This window comes from Anabas testudineus, chromosome 22 (assembly GCF_900324465.2).
Source record: "Anabas testudineus chromosome 22, fAnaTes1.2, whole genome shotgun sequence".
NCBI classification, from domain to species: domain Eukaryota; kingdom Metazoa; phylum Chordata; class Actinopteri; order Anabantiformes; family Anabantidae; genus Anabas; species Anabas testudineus.
In genome coordinates, this window is record NC_046630.1 from 13,981,888 (window position 1) to 14,009,415 (window position 27,528).

General features: G+C 40.7%; 1 protein-coding gene across 2 annotated transcripts in view; it reads left to right on the forward strand.

Annotated features, from left to right (window-relative positions):
- Positions 1-4,446: 4,446 nt before the first annotated feature.
- Positions 4,447-27,528, forward strand: part of LOC113148304 (poly [ADP-ribose] polymerase tankyrase-1) — a 69,330-nt gene continuing 46,248 nt past the window's right edge. The window contains exons 1-5 of one of the 2 annotated variants that reach the window (XM_026339961.1): positions 4,447-5,011; positions 5,762-5,877; positions 6,879-6,987; positions 12,027-12,122; positions 26,678-26,714. In XM_026339961.1, coding sequence (XP_026195746.1) covers positions 4,465-5,011; positions 5,762-5,877; positions 6,879-6,987; positions 12,027-12,122; positions 26,678-26,714 — 905 coding nt within the window. In that variant the 5' untranslated portion in view covers positions 4,447-4,464. Of the gene's footprint in view, positions 5,012-5,761; positions 5,878-6,878; positions 6,988-12,026; positions 12,123-26,288; positions 26,461-26,677; positions 26,715-27,528 lie in introns of those variants that run through there. The other variant, XM_026339962.1, reaches the window with a different exon arrangement.

Consider the following 27,528-nt stretch of genomic DNA (forward strand, 5'->3'; position numbering starts at 1 on the left):
AGTCTGACTGAAACCTGCCAGTGGGCGGGGTTTAGTCTTACCTGTCTGCTTGTGTCCTCGGATAGGACAGGTGTGGTGTGGTGTGGCGCGCCGTGCGCGGCCGCTCCGACAGCTTTTTAACTTTTGAACTGCGAAAGCAAAGAGAGAGAGAGAGAGAGAGAGAGAGAGAGAGAGAGATGGGGAGTTTCGGCGAAGCTTTTATCATGCAAATGTGTGATATGCCACAGAGAAAGATGCAGAGAGTTGTCAGTGAAAGGTCTCTGGAGCTGGGCGCGTCTGGTTCCTCAGCTTGTTCAAGTTTCAAAACAGTCTCATAAAAGCCTAACCTGAGAAAAGTGTGTTTTGCACCCACCCCTATATGTATAACTTAAAAAACAAGGCACTGAGCAATGTGGTTTTTATGTGATTCTTATAATTAAATGAAATATAATTAAACAGACTTACCTGCAGATCAGGAAAACTGTTCCTATTCTTGCAAGATTTAGTATTTTGGAAGCTACATAACAGTGATGTTTAGTAGATCTAGTTAGACAGCAGGATTATGATCATGATGACGGAGCATTTGTGCTAAGAATGTGGTTCTGCTGCTCAAATACCTTCCTGCCTCTTGATCTCTCTGTTCACCTGCGCCCTTCTTTTCATTCAGTCTGATATTCTTATGAAACTGGATTGTTCACAGTAGTCTCTTTAGAAGGTGCAAGTTCACAGTGCACAAATAATGACCATAATAATGGCCGATGTGCATGAACATACAAATAAACCAGAGAACAGTTGTGTAACATTTACACTACATGTCTAATTGTCCTTTCTGTTTTAATATCCACCACCAGCACTACTACCATTACAACCACTGCTATTACCACTACATCTTTGGCTTGATATGCAGTCGGTCCACAACTACCACGTTGAAAAGCAAAGTGTGGTGTTAACTATTAAGAAATTCCAGCTGTTTTCATAAACACACACATTTTGTGGTGCTCATAGAAATGGAAACAAATTACTGACCTGTTCCCTCATTACTCAGTGACTGATAAAACAGCTAAAGGGCCTGGACATGTTTCTGAGTGTTACGTTTACATTTTTTGATGGATTCCAAAGTGTATGGGCTATACTTTCTGGTCAGATTTAGCAAAATGCTGCAAAACCGATGGTCAGTGATCCAAAACAATTCACAGCTAAATCTTGTTTTTTAAATTGTTGCTCAAGGCAAAGGAACGGGCTATTCTTCACTGGCCAAGTCAGTCACCTGATCTCAACCCATGGAAACATACGTTTCACTTACTGAAGACAAAAGTGAGGGCAGAAAGACCCACAAACAAGCAGCAGCTGATAACGGCAGTAGTAAAGGCCTGGCAAAGTGTCTCGAGAGAAGAAGCTCCGCATTTCGTGGGTTTGAGACTTCAGGCAGCCTTTAAGTAGGAAAGATTTTCATCCAAGTTTTAAAGGCGACCCTTAAGTTTGTTTTTATATTAGTATGTTCTATTGTGCATGAAAATGATGAAAGTTCTGAACAGTGACACCTTAGACAAATCCCTCAGAGTAAATATGAAAGACTTGGTTTTTGCTCTCATCTCGAGTGAATTCATTGAGGAGGTGTTCAGAGAACACATCTTTTACATCCATTACCATAATACATTACATATGAACCTGACTGTGCTTTGGGATGCAGAAAATTACAGTGTTGCAACTAGATGTTTACCTGGTTAAACAATAAACTTTTATTTTTCTGTAAGGAAAAGCAGTCACCTATTTTAAACATGTCACACTGTGTATACTTAAAGGTCAGAGACTGATCAGCCTTTTGAAAATTTACAGTTTTTGAAATTTTTAAATCGTGTCTTACAATCAACTGAGACACAATTTATAGTGTCTCGGTTAATTGTTTGTTACCATTTCCTTCCTGAATGACACAGCACTGCTACATGCTTTTTACAGTTTTGTTCGTAACAGCATTTTTATTCCAGTTCCGGTTACAAAATCATTGCATTATGGCATTGTAACGCAAGGAGGTATAAATAAAGCACACGACTCTCAGATACAAACAAGCTGGTTGTCAAGCACATACCACAGATGCACACTAATAGATTCCTCACATAGTTCATATACTTTACTTGCTGAATCCTTGTTGTCAACCTGTTTATGTGCATGCACGCCATGTATTACTTAATTTTTCCTTAAGAACTGTTTTTTCCTTATAACACATTATTGCAGGATATCTGCTACTGTGTTGATCAGTCTGGCTGCTGTCCACAGTCCAGAAAGTGGGGTTCAGGTGAATCCACTGATGTGCTGGTGAATTTATCTGTCTTGAGATAAACAGGTGTTCTGTTGAGACTGTTTTTGTAACACAGGTATGTGGACATCAAGTCTGCAACCTCATATTTATAGGTAGAAAAAATGCAGCTTGCATTCCTACTAGAGTCACAAAATCTAAGTTTAGTCCATAGGGTGGAGGTTTAATGGAGCTGAGGTGGAGCTATAAAGTCAGACAAAACCTGTGTGGCAACTGACAGAGTAGAGTTGAACAGACTGCATCACCTGTCAATCGGTCAAACACACCTTTCGTTAAACATTCACCTGGAGTAGCAGCAATCCTCCAGTAAGGCTTACCCCAGGCAACCCTAGACCTAAACAAACTCATTTGAGAGCCTCACACCCAAACTAGTAAAGTAATTGTACTGGCTTTAACAGTCACGTAGATGTTGACAATACCTGCCTCAACACTGCATTTTCTTCATATTAAGGTTTGATTGGTTTTACTCAAAGATTAAATAAACCCGCTCACAGTTTTAATCACACTCCTGATCTTGTTCTGACATCTGGCGACTGAACATTTAATAGTATTTCCCAAAAACCCTCTTTGTGTAGATGTCTATCTCAAAACACGGTTATCAAATCCCCGACCACTCAGCGGCAATTACTTTATTTCTTTACAAATAAAATCATACCCGTTAGAGAAAACCAGATCTGCTGTCGTACTAGCACAGAGGGAATTGCATGTACTATAACTCTAGACTCCTTTATGAAACATCAGTCTTATACTGCCTCTTTTCTTCCCGCTGCGCTTGAATTCAACATCCAATTAATCTTAAACACCCACATTATGGTTGATGGTTAGCTTTGGCCTCCTACTGTGAGAAACCTTTAGTTATTTTCAACAAGGATATTTCCTTTACCTATCATATATAAGAATTGTCTAGAACTGCTTACTTCCAGCTGAAGAATATTGCTATAATTAAGAGCAGCCTCTCTCAAAGTGATGCTGACAAACTAGTGCATGCATTTCTACACTGGGCCACTGTAATTCATCACTAATAACATGTAACTCCTCCAGTAAAGCTTCCAAAATGCTGCAGTTGTGACCAAAATTTGCGAGACAGACATTAATTAACTTCTCACCATTGGCTCCCTGTAAACGTTTTTAAATCCTTCCCCTTTTGCATATGATGACCAAACTCCATCATATCTTAAAGTTCTCATAATTTCATAATTTTCCCAACAAAACACTTCACTCTCACTTGTTTCCAGAGTTTCTAAACTTAGAATAGGAGGTATTATTTAAGCTATGAGGCTCCACTCCTGTGGAACCAGCTCCCCGAGGCAGACACCCTCTCTACATTTAAGACTAGACTTAAAACTTTCCATTGTAATAAACTGAGTAGTTAGATGTGGCTCAGGTGACTCAAAACCATCTCTTAGTTATGCCGCTATAGCGTTGGACTCTCGTCTCCTCTGTTCATTTATATGTCCTGATTGCATGGCATTAACTCTGTGTCTTCTTTCTATTGGTTTCTTCCTCTCGGTCTACTTCTCTCAGGACCTTTCCCCAGCCGCAGAGCTAAACATTTCCACTGTGCTATCACTGGACCTATACTAACCTACCCAGTGTTTTCCCTGCTGCTTTCTGTTGGTCTTCTAAATATTTACTGTTTATTGTCATACTCTGTGTGCTGCTTGTTAATGATACTGGTGCAGAGCCCATATTCTGGAGTCATTACCAGTGACGGCCACTAGATGGCGATGTTGTATTTCGATAATCTGCTATCAATTAACTAATCAATCCTTAAAGCCTTTTATAAATTTAGTTCACCATCATCGCTCAAAGAAAACGTGCACGCTTAAACAACTAATAAATCGATGAATGTGCATTTATATAAAGATTTTTCCAACGTACCTAATATTTTCCCTGATAATAACCTGTTGTCTGAGCATGAATTTCCATCTTGCAGTGAAAAACATACACATTATATTGGGCTACATAAACATTTCACTCAGACAAAAACATTACATAACATTACATGCAATTCAGATGTGTAAACTAAAGATATAATTGCAGTATGCTCTTTTTTTTTTTTTTACATATTGGAAGTTCATCCCAGTAATCCCGACCGGAAGTTGGACTTTCCTTGACAGGAAGTTGTCAGCAGTGTTTTTGTTGCTACTGGGGACTGTTGTGTTGTGAAAATGGCGACGCCTCGTCGCTCTTCCCAGCAGCAGCAGCAGCAGCAGCAGCAGCAGCAGCAGCTAAACTCCCTGCTGTCTTCCCCGCCCCGCAGCTCCTCTCGTCCCGTTTCACCTCCCGGCTCTCCGCCGGCACCTGCCGACGATGCCTCCCCGCTTCCCCACGGAGCCGCAATGGAAAACGCTCCTGACGGTGAGGTAGCCCCGGCCTCTCCCACCACCACCTCCCCAGCTCCGGCCCTCACCACCAGCAGCAGCAGCACCAGCACCAGCACCAGCAGCGCTAGCACCAGCACCAGCAGCACTAGCAGCAGCGCTAGCAGCAGCGCTAGCTCCCCGACCACCACCGAGGGCAGCGGGATAAGCCCGGGCTCCACGCCCGACTCGGGCAGCGGAAACACCGGCGGCGGTGCAAACGGGGCGTTCAGGGAGCTGTTTGAAGCCTGTCGAAACGGGGATGTTTCAAGGGTGAAGAAACTCGTGGATGCAGTGAATGTGAACGCTAAAGACATGGCCGGACGCAAATCTACACCCCTGCATTTTGCTGCAGGTAACGTTAACCAACATAAAGCACTTATTAAAAGTTTAGACCTGCGGTGATCACAGAGGTTAATCAGCAGCATCATTAGTTGTATGTCTACCTAGAAGTTTTCAGGACACTGTCAGCACACAGAGATTTGAAATGCACCATTTAAGTTATAGATTTAAAGCAAATACCTGTTTTTCTTTCTTAGTTTGAGGTGTGAATTACCACTATAATAAAATAATGTTAATAATAACAGCTGACATTAAAAGGTTTTCCTGAAGTGTAGGCAAACCTTTTACACTGTTGGTGTTCAATGATTTCTGGTGTCAAATCACTAGAATTGCAAAAAGTAAAAAAAAAAATGAAAAATTGAATGTCAAACATTTATTTCAACCTTAGTTCCATACGTTTTTTTTTTTTTTTTTTTTTGCAAGAGCAGACAAGGAAAGATAAAAAAAGAAAACCATGCACAGCTGTTTTACATCACAGGCCTTCCTAATCCTCTGCAGCCTGAACAGAAACAGATTCTCGAGTCCCGAGATGCACTGTCGCAGACATCTGCTACAAGCATCTTACAACGCAAAAGGACAATATGATGATTAAAAAAAAGACCAGACGAAAAATCTAAATAAACCTGACAGGCTATTGATTTGTAACATGAAATACGATAAATGAAAGAAAAATGTACAGTGTCCTTGATGGTAGTAGTACAGCGGTAATAAGCTTATTTTGAGTTCATCTACTACTTTTACCAACCTTCAACTCTCATCTCAGGTTTCGGGCGGAAAGATGTTGTGGACCACCTGCTTCAAACAGGTGCTAATGTGCACGCTCGCGATGACGGGGGTCTGATCCCGCTCCACAACGCCTGTTCATTTGGTCACTCTGAGGTGAGACCTTACACAATAACACTGACACATGCTTGTATGTCAGTTTCGCCAGCTCTTTGTTCACATGGATTATTTTGTCAGTTCTTTGCCGCTGTGATTGAACGAGTCAGACAAAACGCCTAGAGAGAGCAAAATTTTTGCTTCACTGTTACTTTGATATTCTGGTCTAGCTCAAGCATGACAATGTTTTAAATCATCTGTAGCAGATGTGCTAATGCTTGTCATCCTTCTGGTTGTCAACCACAGTTATTCTAATGCTTGCAATTTCAGATGTTTTAGAGGCTTTTAAAGCGTTGTTTTAGAGTATTCTGTAACCTTGTTTGAAAAGTGGCCTTATCTCTCATAAAATATTTACTTAAATATCAGTACCAATGTGCAGTCACACCACTATCTAATTATTTTTATTCTTTTTCTCTGAATTGTATCATAACTGCACTTTACTTCTGATTGCAGTTAAAAATGTTAAAGTATTTTCATCATCACCAAATCCTCACATCCAACTTTTTACCTGGCTGGCAGTGTAATGTTGGGTGGAGCGATCTGTCTCTCAGATCATACAGTGTCTCTGTTGGAAAAAAGACAGTTAAAGCTTTCAAACTGGGGATGAGTTGCTGCCTGAAGTAAAGTGTGTGGACATCCTGGAAACAGAGACAGGGATGACAAAAACACAAGGGAGTGAAAGATAGACACAATGAAGAGGCTGATGCTCCTGGAGGACTAGGATCCAGATGCAAAACATCTGGAATGAGGCACTGACAGCCAGGGGATGGAGAGAAGTCCCAGGACGGCAGATGGTGCAGCACAAGAGTACCTACGATAAAAGAGAGAACAGGGAGAAGAATATATGGAAAGAGAGAGAGAGTGTTACTGTATGTCACATGATGTCACAGCTCGGCTCTGTACAACTGTTTACTGTTCTATTTAAGGTTCCCTGGCTGGAGTAAAGGAAGATTATCTCTAGAGACAAAGATCACTGGGGATGTGTTTTTTTTTTTTTTTAGGTGGTGTCCTTGTTACTGTGTCAGGGGGCTGACCCCAATGCTCGAGACAACTGGAACTACACACCTCTACACGAAGCTGCCATCAAGGGCAAGATAGATGTCTGTATAGGTAAGCGCACAAAAGCACACAGTGCAGACATTGAACACCAAGTAAACATGATTTTGTCTAGTATGTATTAACTGTCTTCATTTTATACATGATTTGCTAGATATCTCATTTCACTGTGAACCTCCCTGTGCCTCAAGACATTATTTAGTGTAGCTGCTATTTCCTTCGTTTCTGAAAGCATTTGGTGTCGCTGATCGCCACAGTAGATCCTGCAATTGCATTGGTCCTTAAAGGACAATAAAAGGCATTACGTCCTCTGTAATGTTGCTAAATATGTTTGTGGTGTTAATGCTCTGTTAAACTTTCAGATATTAAATTCTGTATTCATTTTAGAGTCAAGCGTTTATACCGTTGTTTTGAATCCCTCTCCCTTGTTTCCTCAAAGTTACAACCAGGCATTCTTCGTAATCGCACAGTAATTTTAGAAACTATGATGAACCACCCACAGACTGTATGTTATTATTTTCCATTAAGCATAAAGCGGCAAATAGTCCATAAATTGCAATTACTGTGTTACTGCTTTTTCTTAAACCCACACAGGGGACAAAAGAGCATTGATTTCTTTGTCTTACAATATATGTGCTCCCACCAACCGAGTTTTAATTAAAAAAAACCTAAAACTGCACCACCAGCTGAGTTCAGAGAGGATAACAGCAGCATGAGCAGTTGGTCTTTAAAGGTGAACTGAAAAACAGAGAGGTTTGTTACTGATCCTCGAGGAAAATCTCAAGTAGACACGATGCGCCACAGCCTAAAAAGCATGAGAGCAGTAAGTTGCTGGATATGTTTTTTGTTCTGAATGGAGAAGCATTGCTCAACATGAGTAGTAATAACAAATAAATGGGATGACAGTCGGCGTCACCTTGCTGGGAGAGCTGAGAGGATCAAGGAAGAAAAGGCTGTGGCAGTCATATTTGTTTCTTCAATGCTGCTGCCGAAGGGTTTGAACAACTGCATAGCAGCAAAAGACTTAAATGGAGCTCTAAAGACTGTGATTTATCAAAGATTGTGAATGGCACTAAAATGGAAGTAAAAGGACATGCAAAGATTTACAGCAGCTTCATATATTCACGCACAATTTAGAAACAAAACATGCTCCATAATCTACATTTAGATACATGGGCATGGAAAAAAAGGAAACACGCAGAAGTTTATATTAAAAATATAAAAATCTTCCATGAGGCTCATTATCTTAGATTTACAATCACCGGGCTTGAGAAGGAGCAGCTCATGCAAAGGATAATGTGATGGCTGCTGCCAGCATTTAGCCGAACACTTCACTAATTGTGTTTCAGGTCACACTTTTAGTTGAGTTGTGCAGTGGTTTTCTGGCGACATTTAATGTCTCCTGTCATGTAACCGACACAGGCATCCTAAACTTCTGTTGCCCAATGCTTCGATTAGCCCAGAAAATACAGTTGGATAACATTTTGTGAAACAGTACACTGCTACGCACTTAACTTTCCTGCCGCTTCAAAGGGTAAATATTTTCAGGTTACATTGAAAAAGTGGAAAAGCTGGCATCTTCACTGCCTTCAAATAACAACTACTTGTTTTGCTGCCCTCTGGCACAAGGAGACACTTGAGCACACATTTCCACTTATCATTATTCTCTAGTCCTTGATGTGAGTGTCCTTGACAACTGCAACGAGTGAACGTTTTTCTGTATTAACCTGTGACAGAAAGAAGGCTGACACACGAAAGCCTCCCCGGTCTACAAACAGCGTTCTCTAAAATGTGATGCAGACAAATATTGTCCAGAATCCTTTTTGTCCTTTTTCAATGTATTCTATCTATTTTGAACCATAATTTTACCATGACGTTGACACAATGATTTGTTTCAAGTGCTGAAAATGAGTACTCAGCTAGTCAGCAGGTGTAGGGGTGTGTACCTACATTTACAAAGCCTTCAATTGTCTGGTAAGGCCAATGCCAAGTTTAAACCACTTAGATGAACTCCCCACAATCGCAGCTGTCTTTCCTTACAGCCTTTACTGCACAGTCCCCAGCAAACCAAGGTTTGTCAACAAAAGTCACATGACCTCCAGTGGACTGCTTATTGGCAAGAGTTTTCGTAGCCTATCATCCTGCCAGGTTGAACATTTGGCAGCGGAACGAGAGTCAAATAAGCTCTGATTTGACTGTAACCCCTGCTCAGCATGATGCACAGACTGCGCTTTTCTTTGGTGCCTGAGTAAGAAATTTACCTTGCATTACCAGAAACTGCTCCTCCGTGTAATTTTCCTCGTTCCCTGGGTCACTAATAATGCACCTATTTTGACATTTGTTTAGATGTTGCTAAGTTTGACGAGCAATATGAGCAATATGTTTTCTATCTGTTGTCAAGGTGCCACTGTTTATTATTGGGTTAAATACCTTTGTCCAGGTGTTTTAAATTGACTACATTTTACGATGCGTAAAGCGTTGTGAGTGAAGATGATGGAACAAGGTGAAACTGACATCTTTAAATGTCTTGTTTTGGATCTTGATATATTCTATACTGTGAAAGAACAAAAGATTAGTGTAATTCTCACATTTCTTGAAGCTGGAAGTAGGAGATGTTTGACTGTATAAATGGTTTATAAATAAATGATTACCATTAATAGTTCCAGCAGTTGTAAATCGGACAAAGACAAATGTTCTGCGGCTGTGCTGTCTCAGTTTTTCTCTTCACTTTTTACTAACAACGAGCACAGGAAAAAGACTTCCTTATCTTGATTATGTAAGGTAGAGGTTTGACTTTTGCCCAGTCACTGCCTGAAGCTGTCTGCCTAAATGTTGACTTGTGCAAAATGCCTCCGAAAATATCAAAATGTAAATTTAGACCAAATAAGATCCTTCTCAGAGGTTATGTGACAGTTGCAAGATGTCTAAACACTGCACAGCATAGCTTTGTCCCAGTCATGTAATCAGTTTTCAATTCATATTACACAGAGACTGATTCAGGTGAGAGTAAAGTTACACACTGATTGAACGTAGACGTTGCAGACAGGCACAAGATAACCAGTGCAAACCTGACATGGACCTGCAAACTAATCCTGTCAAAAAGAGATTTAGGTTGTTCAGAGATGGCTTTTGCAGATATTAGAGACAAGCTATTCACGTTGGAGGCAGAACTGAAACCACAAAAGTAATTTAGAAGTTGACAAGTGCAAGTGATTCAGAAACGGTGCAGGCTGGATTGCTAGATTTATAAAATATTTTAACCTGAATATCCACAAGTTTGTGGATGATCAGTCGTGAATCAATCATTTTCCTTCCACCTCATGGTCATATCATTATTCTCTTGCTGCTGAGCATCTGTGTGCACTATGTGTGTGTGTGTGTGTGTGTGTGTGTTTGTGCGCGTGCATGTGTGTGTGGGATTGGTGCAGAGCTAAATCATATTTTTGTTGAGGGGTGAGTGGGTGACTAAGGTCTGCGTCAGTGCTGGCAGAGAGAGAGACACACACACACACACACACATGTGCACATACACATGCGCATACGTATACGCAGCATTAACCTGATGGCTGGTTATTTCTTCTTCGTCTCTGCCGGGTTAGAGCAGGGTGGTGTGAAGTGTACTCAAGTCAGAGGGCATGTGCAGCGGGAACTGCTCAGCAATCACAATAGAGGAGATAGAGAGGAGGGCAGTGAGAGTATTGACACTAACGCCCTCAAAAGAGCTCATTTACAACAAAACTGAGCGCAGGCTGAGTTTGTTATTCAGCTCATACCTGTTCGGTAGTCACATAACTCCACACTCCCCTCTGCTCTTGCACCTCCTCTCCACTTCTCTCATCTCTTTCCCTCTCTGCTCATCCTCTTCTTCTTTCCCTACCTATGTTTTTCATCTTTCCTTTCCGTTCCTAAGCTTTTCTCCTCTCTTATTCTTTTCTCTCTTCTCCCTCTCCGTCTCCTCTTCTTTCCTTTCCTTGTCTCCTTTTTCCTGTTTCTTTTCTTTTCCTTCTTTCTCTTATTTCCCTTTTATTCATCCTCTCCCCTTTTCCCATATCCTTTTATTTCCTCTCGTCTCCTAACCTTTTCGATCCTCTAATTTTCTTTCTCTTCCCTTTTCCACCCCCCTTCTCCTCTACACTATTTGTTTTCTTCTCCTCTGTCCTCTTGTCTCCCACAATCTCAGAACTTATCCTCTCTCTTCCATTCATTTACACCTTTCTTCTCTCCTGTGCTCTCTTCCTTGATCTTTTTTCCTCTCTCATCTCTTTAAATTTCCTTTCTGCTAAATTTATTACTCCCTGCTCTCTGCTGTCTCTGTTTCTCTTTCAAATAAACCAACACTTGTTTGGTTTTTCTCTCCCTCCCCTCTTTTCGTCCTCTACCTCTCTCATCCTCTCTGACTCTCAGCCCCCCTCCTCCCTTCTCCTCTCTCATCTTGCTTTCCGCTGCATCGCTCAGTCAGTTGGAGAGGCGAAAGTCTCTCCACTCGCACCGCCTGCCCGCCTCGTCACTGCTGCTGCTGCTACCTCGATTAGCTGTAGCCACTTGTCCCTCCCTTCCTCACTTATTTTTATTTATTTTCTCAGCTTTACCAAAGCCTTCCCTCTCTCATCCATGGTAGTGTGATGTGTTTTGTGGTCACGTAGCTGCTTAGATAGGTTCTTTGTTTTTTTTGGTGGTGTGGTGTAGCATAGTTTTTCGCTGCTCTTGTTGTGGCATGTCTGTTTACATCAGCAGCGTGGCTCGCAGGGCAGGGGCAGCCAGGGGCAGCCGAGGGAGCAGCGCTAGCAACAGAGGAGGAGCAGCTGGAGGAGGGGAGGGAGGAGAAGGAGAAGGAGAGAGTTGTGAGACAGGACTTGCAGAAAGGCTGTCAGGAGAGCCAGGAGACACAACAACTGGAGGAACAGGAGTCATAGCAGAGGAGAAAGTGGCAGACAAAGGAGGAGGTGCAGGAAGAGCAGTTTATGGAGCAGGATGTGGTCCAGTAGCAACAACAGGAGGAACAGGAGGAGGCCTGGGAGGAGGTGTATGTCGGGGAGTTTGCATGTCAGTCCAGGAGCTCAGCTACTGTCTGTGTCTGCCCTGTTGTTGTACAGTGCTACTGCAGCATGGAGCCGACCCCAACATCCGCAACACTGATGGCAAGTCTGCCCTGGACCTGGCTGAACCCTCCGCCAAGGCAGTGCTCACAGGTCAGTTTCCTGTCCGTATATCAGTCTGTCAAAGGCCACGCACACACATTTCAGCATGTCCATATTTCTTTTTCTGTCTTAATGTATTTAGCTTTTGTTATGTTGCAGTTTGCTTGTGTGTTTGTTATCCCTGTTGCTGTGTTTTCCACTACCGACGCCTATTTCCACATCTGTTTTAATGTTCACATTTTATCCACAACTTTCAGCCAACATCCATTTCCTCATTCTGTCCAAGGCTACAGCCACTATCACCTGTTTTTCTTCCCCTACCCATCTATCACCCTCTTATTTTGCAAGGCTGTGCTGCTCATGCTCACCACATTCAGTCGTCTTGTCCAAGGCTGTGCACACTCTCGTCACTACATCACATTTTGTATGTTCTGCTCTGTGCTTCTCTCCAAGGCTATAATCAGTGGCCAGAAGTGTTTCTGTCTCTGCTCTCTGCTCTCTTTTCCTATTGTCTTTTGTTTTTTCTTTGACTCCTCATCTGGCTGAGGCTGCACACATTGATCAGCTCCTAAATTAACTCACGGACTGTGTTGGACTTTGGTTTGCTTGCCTGTATTTTACTCCCTTGCTTCTTTCTTTTTTGTTTTTTTCCACTTCGTTAACCTCACATTATTGGTACATTCAGGTAATGAAATCTAATCGGATAGCTGGCATTGAAAGCTTATTGATTTTTCATGTTACACCAAAATACAATATAGTCAATATATTCAGTGTTTACTGGTGATAAAAAAAAATCTTTAAACTCATTGCAGAGCTGTAGTGGCCAACCTGGGACACTAAAACTTTGGAGTGAAACTTGGACTAATTACTTGTTCTTATGAGCTCTTTAAGGCAGCAGGACTCATTCCACCAATTAAGTGGCAGAAAAATCTGTGGTTCACAGCTACAGCCTTTAAATAAGGAGCTAATTAAAAATATATGTCTTTTAAATAAATAACTTTAAGTGTGTGTGTTTTTTTTTTTTTTAGTTTCTCCTTAATTAGACAGCTGAACATAGAGACACAGAGAAACGTTTTTGAGGTTTTCTAGCCTAATTTTTAAAACAGAACTTCCTACATTGCACATTGATTAACTTCCTTGTCTTCAATCACGTGTGTCTGGTGTCTTAGGTGTGAGTTCGAATCACACCTTTATATGTCAAAGGTTGAAATGCTTGATATGGTTCCTATTAAAGTAAATTATTCTTGTTTTTGTTTGCAATATTGGACGAGCAAAGAGAATTTTAAATTCAAAATCTCTTAATCCCTGTACATATTCACTCACTTTCTCTCTCTGGTTATCGATGCAGGCTCTAAATCAGTTTTCGCAGCGCCACTTCTGTGTTTACACTGGGTTACATCATCAATTCCCCTTGTTTGGCCTCTGTGGTAAATGAGATAAATGTTGAGATACCACTGCGAGGAGCTGTGTAATGTGAAAACATGAGGGGGAATCTAACCATTGCAGCCCTCTGAAAAATTAGTGTTCTCTCCAGCTGGAATTAAAATGAGATTGTTTAGTTGATATCAGGAACACTGCCGCGTGTATTGCAGGGCAAAGTTTTACAGTGGAGCTGTCATGGAAATGCACTTCATGAGCAGCAAAACTAACTTAGACATAGCGGAGGAGTAATTTAATTGGTTGTAGTGCTAATGTGATGATGATGATACTATCAAACACTGCACACTTTGCTGTGAGGTACAATATTTTGAATGATAGCATGAGGTTCCAAATCAGTGCTCTCTGCTACTCCTCTCCTTGCTCCTCCGCACTCTGCCCAGCCCTCCAGGTATTAGGTAAAGAAGAAGCTACAAAACATTCATTGGTTAGAAGGGTGAACCTCACTCAAAGACCTTCAGAAGGGAATACCTCTGCAATGCTGCCAGGCTATTCAATGCCTGAGACAACCTTAACTAGAGTGCTGCTTACACTTTACACAGGAAACAGTATACTGCAGCTTTGTAATATTTGCTTATTGACATAGTAGTGGATGGGGTGAAGTTAAAGAGAAATCTCTGGCAGGTGTTCTGAAAACCGTGGGAATTAAGTTTTAAGAAAGAATAAAGACACTTATATCTACTCAGAAATATGGATTGTGACCTGACCCACTGTCATAGAGATGGGACAAATATTTGAAGGAAAGTACATCAACTAGGCACATGCTGCATGCATAAATGAATCCACTATCTTATCAAAAGTGTAGTTGTCACTATCTCGTGTAGATGCTCTGAATAAATGGAAAGCCAATACAAAGCCTCAACTTCATTGTTGATCCATTGGTCGCCCATTGACCTGCTCCATCCTGATTTCTGTTGGCCACAAGCAAGTTCACAGTCGCATCTTTTTAAAAGTGATGGGTATTTAACATTCATCGCACTGCCTTGTATGACTATTTTGGGCGTTAAAAACAAGCTCCCCTTTTTTTAGACAGATTCTTCCCATGAAAATGCAAATATTAACCTCAAAAGGTTTTTCACATTTTAATTTTTCGTGTGTATATAATTAAACCTGAGAAATCCAATTTTTTTTAGCACATATGACATTTGCTCAAAGTAAGGTTAAGGGTGCACCTCATCAGGGACCTTCTGAGTCTTGATTTATCTTTTAAAAAGAAATCAACTTTAAGCAGAGGCCTACTCTTACACCTATTTAACAGTGACGAGTCACTTAAGTATTACAATGTGTTTTAATATACATACGATAAGCTATGCCTCTAATATGTTGTATTACAACTTACATAGCAGACATTTTATCTTGTCATTGTAGAGGAAGCACTGGTGTAATTATTAATGATAGCTCTGTTTCATTAAGGTGATTCATCATGAAGCCATGTCTATGAGCTACTATGCACAATACCAGGGCCCTGAAACTGGATGACTTGACTGGAATGTTAAAAAGGACTGAGATTAGGTAGAAAATGTAAAAATACAGGTAGAAAATTGTGCTCCAAACGTGAATACTGTGAGTGAATACTGATTGACTCATTTCCAAAAGAAGCAGATGGGCCTGTTTTGACATTTTCATGAAAAAGACAATAAAAAGACATTTACAAGGACAGCACGATGTTGTGTTTCAGTTTTCAACATCTGCTGTTTCCTCTGGCAAACAAGGAAACTAGTTGATCCGTAACACCAGTGCTCTAACTCTCCACTCCATCATCCTCTTGCGGTTGTTGTTCTGTAATCTGTCGGAGCTGCAGATGACAAATTTACCCCATCTTGTCAGTAATGTCAATTAGGCTTTTCATTGTGGCACTAATTACCTGAACTATCGTCCTGTTACATTGTCTTTTCACCTACCAGTCACACTCTGGAGTAAATCCTCTGTGGTAATTGCTGCTGGCAATGCTGCATTTGATTCAGTGCTCTCAAAGATGGTGTTATTTTATTCCCTGTAAGGTCACTGAAAGGTTTGGTAACAGGGGAAGAAAATTTGAGTTAGGTCTTCAAATGAACTTTCCAGCAAAACCTTTTAAGAGTGTAGATGCGAGCATATATACATTTGTTTATACATTTGTACCCTGTGTAGACTCCTGCATAAGCCTTTTCCTGCCTGTCTTACATGTTCGGTGTCTATGATTTAGAGGTTCTGCTCTTTTCTTCATCGCTGCCGCAGGCCAGCACAGCTTTCAGCTTCTGTGGTGATGGAAGTTCATATTGACCCATAAATTATCTCTACTGCTGTGCCGCATCCAACAAACTGCTCTCAGAAATGATAGACTCTGTTTCCCGTTAGCTGGAGATGTGAGAAGACTGACAATTTAAATATATATATATATTTTTTAAGCAGCTTCAAAAACTTGTCAGATTCTGTTTTAATTGCTAAATGCAGTCACTGGACTTAGTGTGTTGATTTAGTTTGTTTTAGGGTTTCATTTAGTTGTCTATCTTAGTTTGTATTTGAAGTGTGAACTTGTAGCTCTACGTCAGAACAGGACAGAACACTTTGTTCACATTACCCACTTCAGTAAGGTGCTCCCACACATCTCTTAACACAACGCTGTAATTCTGCTCCAGTGTATCACAATCAGAAAACACACAACTGTTGACACTACACACGAGTTCAGACTCACATTTGAAACTTCACTTCCCACATAGTGAATTTGACAACAGAAACCTGGGTGGTGTGCTTTTCAACATAGCAAGTAAGAATGGATCCTATGTAGTATTATTCGTTGGATGTATTTTTCAGACAGACTTCATCTATTAAAGCTCAATCAAATTAAGTATATGTTATTAGGTCTGGCAGAAATGTAAAATATTAAAAGAACACCTAGTCAAACTCTGCATATTGGTCTTATAGCATAAAAGCTTACAAAGTAGGAAATTAAATATAATGCCTTACATCAGGACACAAAGAAGGGCATGCACAGATTAACTATGAGATTAGCCCATCACTAAATTGTTAGCGGCTCCCATTGTAAATTCAGGCAGCCTGCAGTAAACAGCATTTATTCAAATGTTGGATTGCTGCTCATATGTTTAGTCCTTATTTATAGTTCAGAGCAGGTAGAGCAGTTCTAACAAATATGCCCTTGTGATCAAACCAACTTGTCATATTTGACCAAAATAAATAAAAGACAAACATCTCCTCACTGTGCACCATACTGAAACAGTTCACACTCCACATACAAAACAGTTAACACTGGTTTGTGGAAGGGTTCTGCACCAAAATGCTGCCTGAAATATGTCTTTGGCAATCTAGATGAGTAAATGAGAGGAACACATATTAATGATGGGAAAAGCCTGAGAAGGGATAACTTGGGAGACAAAAAGATCACCAGGAGGACCTTCCTTTTCATTCATTGGTTCTGGTAATTGATCGTCTTATGGTCAGAGAGCGGTGATTAGGATGTTTTCATGTGGTTGTGTCTGCCCTTGACAACTCTTTGTTGTCTTTACTCATCTCTTTGTCACTGTCTTTCTTTACTCATCAATTAAGGCGTTGTTTAATGAGCATAAAGGACATGCTCCATCCACCCCACATCCTTACATCAGTCTCAGTGTCTCGTTTCCCTTTGACACATCATCTGTAGTCTTTGTCCTCTTGCCCCCTGCTGTCTCAGCCCCTCCATCCTTTCCGTTTTAACACTAACTATTTCTCTTTATGCTTTGTTGTCTGCGTCCACAAAGCAGACATGTCTGAGCTGCTAGTACATCACAGACCTTTCAGTGTTGTCGGGTGGAGGTTGCTGATGAACACCACTGCCAAAATATAATCTGTTAATCTTTAGAACTAAGAATGTTTATCCTCTGTATTTCAGCCAAATACCCTAAGAGATTACGAACAAATAGATTGTGTAACTTCTCAATTTATGTACTCACCTCTCTGGAGTTTTAATTTTCTCTGTTATTAGGCTCTGTGTTGAATTTGTCTGTATATGCAACATTAAACTCTTGGCTTTGTTTTATATTTCAAAAAGGAAACAAAGTTTGTAAAAACTTGTGTATGCATAAAAAAGTATGAATTGTTTCTAAGATGATGCCTTTTATTCTGGATTCAGTTGCTGCAGCTTCAAGCTAGATGATAGAATAAGTGACAGGTGCGTGGGTTGTATTTAGAGCCTGAATGGCATCCTACTACTGCACGGGTTAAAAAAAAGGGTAAAAAGTCATGCATTGTTAAAAACTGAAAGTGCTGTTTAAATCGTTGAAAGATTTGTAATACAATACAAAGAACACAGTATGAAAAGCAGAAGCAGGGATATGCAGGATGTTAGATTAAGACTCTACACCCATGGTAGCCGCTCTGTGAAGCTGGCACATCAATGCTGTATGATAAAAGCAGACATTAGCATGCTGGCATGGTGATGTTCAGCAGGTGTAATGGCAGGAATGTTTACATAGTGGTCCAAGCTTATGCTCATACATGACCAACAGTTGAGGATCAAAATATATTCAGTGTACAAATGACATACAACAGAGAAAAGTAAATAACTAAGAAGCTTAAATGAGAAATGTTTTTCATTTTAGCCTGAAAAAGAAACACTGGAAAGAATAAATAGAGAGGAAAGAGTGATGAGAGCAGAGTGTGAGAAAGTGTGAGTGTGAGAGTCCATTAGCTGCTATTAATTACCTCTGATTGTTATTCACAGACTAGCTGCCTCTGAACCTCAGAAAGATCAATTCTCCACTCTGGACCTTAGTTAACACACACACACACACACACACACACACACACACACACACACACACACACACACACACACTTGTTCTCTTGGCGTAACCTTTTTTAACCGTTATATTTTCCACACAAAATGTCCCCCTCTCGCCTACAGAGAGATATTTGTGGGGGTCACCTTCTTTCTTCACCTTATGTCCCTACTGTACATTATGAAGCAAGTTTTATAGTTACATAGTAGGTGTTGACTAGTGGACGCTTGGATGTAATTTCGGGTAATATGTCTTATTGACGCTGGAAAAAAGGACTCCTTTGCTTTGCTGCATGCGGGCATCAGTATGAGTTCATAGTACAGAACAGGACTGGCTTTTTGCTTTTTAAATTGAAATGATCTGAGGAGATGGAATTAAAATTAGAACGCCTCCAGTGCCAATGCAAAGATACCCTTTGATCCTTTCTGTTTCTACTCTCTTTGATGCAAACATAGACACTCAGTATGGGTCAGAAAGAGCAAGGCAATAATCTGTGTGACCTTTTATCAGACAGCTGCTGCCAGACAGGTAAGCAAAGGTTCAGTTTTCTCCTGTTGGTTGAAAAGATGGACTGTATATAGGAATATATAGGATGTATGGAACTGATCAGTATGGTGAAATTGCAAAAGTGTCCCTAAAACCATAGAAACTGGTGAGAATTTTTAAATGGCCATTGTAAGTAAATGAAAAATGTTTTTTATATACTCCTCTTTCTCTATTACCCTTTCCCATCACATTCACTAAAGCAATGGCCCAGTTCGCTCAAAAAAAATCAATGATCTCATATTATGAATTCTGCAAAGCGCATTTGAACATTTTCAGCATTAGATGCTGATCAATTTCCTGAATTGAACAAACAAAGCATTAGTTTCACTTAAATGAATGGAACAGTCAATATGGGCCACTCATTAAAAGTCTAGGACTTGAGCAGAACTTGACTTTGGAAGTCCTTAGGTTTATTGCACGTCAGTCAAAAACACTGTCACTCAGGATTGATGGAGTCACTCATTTTATCACTTCATGGTCATTTTGCATCACTTTTTTTTAGATGTTTTCCAATAGTCATTTTGTGTCTTCTTACATTTTGTGTTGGTTTCTTGTCTCCTTGTAGTTTTTTAGCATCTTTCTTTTGTGTTATGTCTAATAGTCATTCTGAATCTCTTTATGGTATTTTCTGTCTCTACTTATGGTCAATTTGGTTAATTTACATCCTTTTTTGTGGTTATTATGATTTATTTGGACCCCCTGAGTCTATTGATTGGCTCATTTGGTAATGCATCATTGACTATATGTCTTATCTATGTAGTGCAGGTTTTCATGTTGAATCTCTCTCATCTCCAGTCTGTCATGAAGACTGAGTGTGGAGATCTTAAAGAGACTGAGTGAAGAATTGTAGAATTAAACACCGTGCACTTTTTTTGTCAAGAATCCCCCCGTTATCTTGTCATAGTTAGCTTTTCATCCTCAGGAATGAGTAACAGACGGCAATAATAGGCTGTCACCGACAAAGAAACTGCAGCAGCAAGGATATGCTGATATGAGAGGGACAGAAAAAAATTCACTGAGAATAAAATTGCTTTCAATCATTTTTGTACGGTATCCCTGTCGTCTTGTCATAACTGGAACTGGTACTAATCAATTTTTTTTTGCTGGCAGATAAGTTTTCATTCCTGGGAATCAATTAGACATAATGTCCAGCCTGTGCTGCTTTTCAAGTTAGCGGTGCTGAACAGAGGATTTAGGACACACTTGTCCCTGCTGTTGCTGTCTGACTAGGAAAATAAAAACAGTTATATAGGGTACCACTTGTTTGTTTCCAGTAAGACTTTGTTCTTACTGAAAATTTACTGTTGTAAAAAGAAAAAGAAATTGTTGATGTGAACTTAGGTCCGTGGTGAGCAGGCAGCTTCAACATTGCAGAAAATTAACCTGCATGCTCTCACAGAGGCTGGCAGAACATGATGAGAGACCTAAGAGAGCGAGGGAGGAAGGGACTGAAAGAAGGACAGAAAGTTGAGGGGTGAGGGAATGAGAAAGACAAAGAGCTGTAGTCAAAGAGAAAAGGGAAGAGGAAGCAATGGAAGTGGCTCACTGTAGACGATAGGAACAAATACAGAGAGAGAAAAAGTGAAGGATAAAAGATAATATATAACTGGCTTGGGTGACAGACATAAAGAGATAAACTGATCCAGCATCATGTAAATGCAAGAATCAGGAGGATATTGTGTATGTTTACAACATAATCATGAAGACAAAGAACTGCTGTAGATGCTCTGCAGGCTTCATCTTGCCAATGCAGCGTAATGAAATGCAGTCTTGCACCTGTCTGCGCCTTTTTTGTTTGTGGGGGTGTGTGTTGAGATAGGAAGTCCTGTGTCTTCAAGGCCCTGTGTGTAGCTTTCTTTCCCTTATCAGTGACATGCTCATTGATTACCGCGATGACTACAGTTCGATTGGTCCCCAGTGATGAATGAGCCCGAGCCATATTTCCACTCAGACTCACACACACGTGAAAACACATTCACACTTTAGGATCACTGGTTGATTCTATATGGCTGCTAGTGTTTTTTTTATTTTAAAAAAAAAATTTTACCACTGGGGAAAAAAAATAGCAAGTAAACCAAAGCAGCATCATTTTTTTTAAATTATATATGTATGTGTGTCACGCACTTCCAAGGTTCGCTCACCCCAATTTGGGCCATTTTTCTTCATCTGAAATTGCCTAGTTTTCCACATGACTTCCTAGCTCTAGAGCACTGAGTGAGCTAGTGAAAGCAGTTGCCTGACTGACAAAATTTAGCTAATAAACTCAAAAAATAAAAAATAAAATAAAAAAGGAAACAGAGTACTCTCTAAACTGTTCTCATGGATTGGTGAATTACCTACAAAAGTAAAAGGTTTGTGTGATGAGTACTTGAATGTGTGCATATGAAATGGGTGTTGTACTGAATGAACTTATTCTGGTTTGCCATGATTATTTGTTAATGATTGAGGAATATAAAATGACAAAAGCTCTTTTACCTTTGGAAGGGACCTGCTTCACATGGCACCATGGCATTAATCAAAACATTCAACAACCTCAAAAAACATAGAGGATATGTAAAATGGTTACTATAACACATCGGTTCAACAGTGCCATAATACATTTTCATCATTTATCATGGGCACGGGGTTGCGGACCAGCCTGTGTGTTTGGCAAACTGCTGGGGATCAGATGTAGAAAGATGAGCTGACTAAGGGCTGTTTTGTTTCTTCATGGTTGTTGCATGCCTGCTGAGTGCGTGCCTCACTCAGGACAAATACATCATGATCTAATTTTAACCATATTCATTTGTCCACTTGCTAACTTTGTTGTTTTTTCCTGTTCTTTGAATCTGTTAAACAAATGCTGGTGCTCTAACTCTTACACAGAGAGGTTTAGAGATGGGACGTTAAAACCCAATTGAGAGCATTGAGAAACACAGTTTAAATAAAGTGATTTGGCTGTTCCCACTCAAGGTCACAGAAACACACACTGATCATGATCATGATGTATTATTTGCACCCCCGCTCCCCCAACCCATTTTTTTGTACCCAGCTTTTTACTTTCAAAAACAGCATAGTGAAAGAGGGTGGACTAGGTGGCCAAAAAACACAATTAATCCACAGCAGTTCTCTTTGGCGCACTGGGCGAAGCAATTAATCACAGTGTAAATGGTGTGCATGCGTGTGTGTGTGTGTGTGTGTGTGTGTTTTAAGTAAAGCTAGCTTGCAAAGGACCCAAACAGCCTCTTTTATAATTTGTGTTCACTTTCCATTTATTTTTTTTCCCTGTGATTGGTCTCAGTGCTCACAGATCTTACAACCTCAGCAGTTGCGACCTTGCCGAGGTTACAAGTGGACCAATCATCCCCTGACTCAAAGCCAGTTGTTGTATAACAGCAGATAAACTGCTTGTACAATAAATGATATTTGATTTAAACACACACCAACACATGCGTGAGCCCACACACACACACACACACACACACACACACACTAACAGACATCTGTGTCACTAGGCGACTCGTGGTCCAGTCAGCATCAGTCAGCATCATCTGTGCTTGTACAACCACTCACGCAGTATACTGGCTCCTTGCTGAATGGTCAAGATGTATACAGCACTGTGACAGTTTGACATTGACTTGTCCTTGCTTGTGCACGACCCTGGAATCACATTAAAGTATTAACGTATGCGCGTGCATGTGCATGCACACAGTATGTATGTCTGTAGACAAGCATGCAAAGGCATCTATATGCCCAAATGCACACACACAGCAATTGGAATTCAAACTGAGATCGCCAGTGTCTACTCCACTCTGTCAGGGGAGAGACACAGACAGACACACACACACACACACACTTACTCACGCACTTACAGTTTCTCTCTCTTACTCACACACACTCACAATATCATCATTCAAGAGGCCGCTAGCCTGTCCCGAGTTTTAACCTGTCCTTGTCTCTTCTGTTTGGAGTCAGCAGGAATGCCGACAACACACACACACACACACACACACACACACACACACACACACACACACACACAAACTCACACTCACACACACTCTTTCTTTATTCTATACATTCCTTAGACCACCAAACTAACCTCAACCATCTCAAATGAATGCCTGACCCACACTTTTAAGGCCAACTCTTTCATTATAAATGACTATTTCCATCCTGTCTTTATATCTGTATGCATTAAGACATGGACTCCCAACTTTTGCAGCGTAGTACTCCTGCAGGTATGAGTTTTGAATTAATTATTTTGAAATAATTGAGCACATAATTCAATTATTAACAAATAACAGATGTAAAAGGATGAGTTGACCACAAAATATTTACCATTTACTAAATAATACAGAAAAATAAATGAAAGGCTTCCTCATTAAATATTTGATTAGGTTTTTTGTTGGGAGTTTGCTGAAAAGGCTTTTTTTTTACCTAATAAAAGAAGTACTTTGTCATCAGTTATGCTTAATATGTTGCCTGTAGTATGGGAAGTAGCAGTATGGCAATAATAGTAATGAAACTTGTATTTGTCTTTGTTTGGTGTGCGTTTGTGTGAGGCCGATTCAAACTGCTGAGTCATAGTGGGTTTAAAGCACTTGCACTCTCAAAAGCATCAATAATACGGGAAGCATCTGTGCTGGAGCAAAAAGCATATCTCATTATGTCTTTGCCTAGTCCTAAATCAAAATGTACATCTTTTTCTGAGAAATCAAGAAGAAGGAGGTAAAGCTGAACATTTTAATGTGAAATGCATTTGTGAAAGGGAAATCTGTGGGAGTGAAATCAGCAAAGATAGTTTGTTGTTGCTCAGAGAACCACTTCAGTGCAGAGAGGTCAATATCACTGATGACTTCACCCACTCCAGCTATAACAGATATCAGACTAGCTTATAGCTAACATCTTTAAAGCTCCATTTTTAAACCAATGAAGTTCAAAGACTGATGACGTGTTGAAAGTTCAGATGGAGTGAAAAGTGCGCCCGTCTTGTGTTGGAACTTTTTTCCATTTTCTGAATATGAGCTGAATGTAAAAAATAGACAGTAGATCACTACCAGTAGTAGAAGATGTGTTTTATGTGTACATAGTGCTAAAACGGCGGGAGATATACACTAATCCAATGCAAAATGAAAGTAGAAAAAATATTAAATATGAAGGATGGTGTGACACCCAGCAAGCACTTCCACTGTGATGTTAATAATGATTATTATAATAATAACGATAATATAATCCAGCTAGCTGTAAGGACTGTGACTGCCTTGTGTGTAATGGAAAAATTATTCCGTCTAGGCACATAAATTATTGCAAAACTACAGCATCTAATTTACTTTCTTGATCTCCCTCTGTACATTTCTCTCTTTTCTCTTTGTATTCATATTTTCCTCAGTCTATCTCTGCCCCTCTCCGTCTTCCCTTTCTTCTTCTTGTTCCGCCTTAGCCTCCCTAACACCAATTATACTGTGTCAAATCCATGCATGTCAGTTTCCAGATCCCTAATCATCCTCTCTCTCTTTCATCTGCAAATCCTTTGTTCCTCCCTCCTCCCCCTTTTCCCTTCTCTGTAACCTTTCTCCGTTGCTCCCCACCCCTACGTCTGCTCGGCGTACACACAGCCCGTCCTCTTCATCCCCTTTCCATTTATCTGAATCACATTATGTCTCCAATTTTTGATTGTTTCAATTTTTTTACCTTTCTCCCTTCCTTCACTTGAGCCCCTTTCAGAGATGAACTTTTTGTGATTTTGCGGGTAATTTTCCATAGTGGCTTTCATATTTGAATAATATTTGAAGTCACTATGGCAATCTCACTAGGTCAGACCTTGTCACGCTGTTTTCTGTAAAATATGTTGTTTACCTTGATGGTGTGTTGGAGAGTTTGTTGCCTGCAGCTCTCCATCTACTGTCTCACTGTGGATTGTTTTGTTTTACTATTCATATTGCAGTAGTTAAAACCGATGTGCTATAAAGTATAAAGTATACCCCTTTTTACTGAAGAATAATTCTGCTTTTAAAAATCCACTTACTCTACTCGAGCCCTTCACACTGCCTGTTCAAGGCAAGTCATTATGGTGCCATTTGTCTGTCTCAGGGTTCTGTATAAAAGCTGCAAGACACATTGTTGGACATACATTACACTGGCAGTGGAGATATTGAAATCACAATGTCTGCGTAGGCTCAGGGTCTGTAAAAATGGGATACAACTTGGGGTTAAGAGGTGTGGCAGCCATTTCTACTCCAGCAGACATCTTATCATAATGAAAGGTTGACTTAATGGCAATATACCGGTTAATCCCAGTCTAAAAGGGCTTATAGCTGCATCACAAAATAGCTCCTGGTTTACTAGTGGAAAGCTTTTAATGTGAAATAGCACCATGCTGAACAGGGTCTGTGGAAAAAGGTTCCAACATTTCCTAGACATCAACCTAGATTTGGTCTGATGGAAAAAGTAACTAATTTAATAGCCTAATGACAACTAATCGATCAATAATAAATGGCACTGCGGCATGTTTTTAGTGAACCTAAGAGCCAAGCTAGCCTGTGTTTCATCCACGGGGAAACTTTAAGCTAACCTAAGTTTAGTTCACCTGTCACTAGGAGTGCTGCTTGGCCTGCAGAAACAGTTGTCTGATGTCTTCTCTGGCTCCAGTGGAGACTCTGTAAAATGAAACCATTACACTAATGATGTCAGCAGGGTTATATCAGAGTGCGCTTGATGCTGGAAGCGGGAGGTGTGGATTATACATGAAGTGGTTATTTAGAAAACATGTCTAATGTACGATGCTATTCAGTTGTATTATTGAAGTTGTAGGCTTCAGTGTTCCTAGAGCTTGATCCATATCAGAGACAAACAGTCAGGGTATCTCTGTCAGCTTCTTTTCAAAATCTGCCTCATAAGTCCTGCAACTTCGTGGTAGTGAAGTAAACTTGCACCGAAAATACACTGAAAACAACAGAGCTTAGACAGTTCATTTAAGTATTTAAGAAAATACTAGCGGAATACCATGGCAGACTGATCAGACGGTTCATAATGTTCATAGTACATTTTATTTTACAACTGACAATTGGTGAAGCGGGGTTTTTTTTTTTTAATCATCATCGACAAGCCATGTGATAATCAAATATCACCCTAAAGGAACATGTCTGACTGATACGAAACAGTCAGATAATCCAGTAATGTTACAGATTACATGCCTGAAAGAGATGTCTGTCTCCCCCACCCCTGTCTGTTTCCCAGGCAGAAGAGACACATATGGGAAGGTGTGTGTGTTGTGACTGTAGTAGCAGGGGGGCAGGGCTAGGAGAGGGAGAGAGAGAGATGGAGAGAGGTCGAGGGAGGTAGGGGGAGGGGTTTGTTTATTTCTGTTGTGTTTTTTTTTTTTTTTTTTTGATGGTAACTGCGCCTCCACAGGAAAAAGAAAAGCAGGGAAACAGACGGCGAGAGAGGGAGGGAGAGAGAGAGAGAGATATGATGGAGAAGGAAAGAAGATGGTTAGCAATATGACCAGCGGCCGAGACACGGGAGACAAACGCGGCAAAGGAGAGAGGGATGGATGGACACACGGACGGATAGAGGCAGAGCGCGTGTCAGCCCGCCGCTCGTCGGCCAAACAATGAATGTGCTGTGGTCGCTGCCGGCAACGCATCGTCACGGCAACCGGAGCCAGAGGGGTGCGCACTGAGTGAGAATGGAGAGAAAGAGAGAAGGACTGGGGGAGGAGGAGAGATAGAGAAAGAGACTGTGTCTTCCCTCCATAGAGAGATCCTTATTCTGTGTGGTTTTAACGTGTGTGTGGTTGTTCTCGCTGCTCGATCATGTGTGTCTGTGTGTGGTCGGTGTGTCTAAGCAGCCAGTTGTCTGACACCATGATCTTTTATAACCATCTAGGTGAATACAAGAAGGATGAGCTGCTGGAGGCGGCGAGGTGAGTACCAGACTCTGCAAGCTCTTTGTTTTTGTTTCATTATTTTCCCTCCTCTTTTTGTGCCTCAGTATGTTTTTTCCTACTAGATGATATTCAGTCATTTTTTTTTCCCATGTACTTTTCCCTCTTCTTTGTTCACCTGTTCAGTTCTTTGCCTCCCTTTCACCTCTTGCTTCCTTGCTTACTTTCTTCTCTGCTCCTCCCCTGTTTGTTTCCTTTTCCCTCCCCTCCTCTTTCCTCTCTTCACTTATCTCTAGCCTGTCCTCTCCTATTGTTTCCTCTCATTTCCTCCTCTGTTTTATTTTATTTTTTTTATACTATCTTCTTTTCACTTGTTTTCCCTGTTTCATCCTTCTTCAATCTTGTTTTCTACCTCTCCTTCTCTTCTTCTCTGATCCAGTTATGGCTTCTATTTCCAGTCCTTGTGTCTCATCCTTTCCTCTCAGCTCCTCAATTATTTCTGATTTCCTGGCTATTTTGTTTTTCTTTTCCTCTTTTCCTATCTGATTTCCTCCTTTACTCTGTTCTGCTTTTGTGTCTGTTATTTTTCTCTTTAGTTTTGTTTGGATTCCATCATTTGCTGCCTTTAGTTTTGAATTTGCTTTCAGTCTGTTGTTAGTTATCTCTCTCACAGTCAAACTGTTGTGCCCCACACACCACAACTCACATGCACGCACGCACGCACGCACGCACACACACAGCACATGCACACACATTTCCCTCACTAGACAGGTGTTTCAGATCCAGATTGCTCAGTACATGTGGGCCAGGGACACAGTCAGAGGCATGTTATGGTATGGTTGCAGGCAGTGCA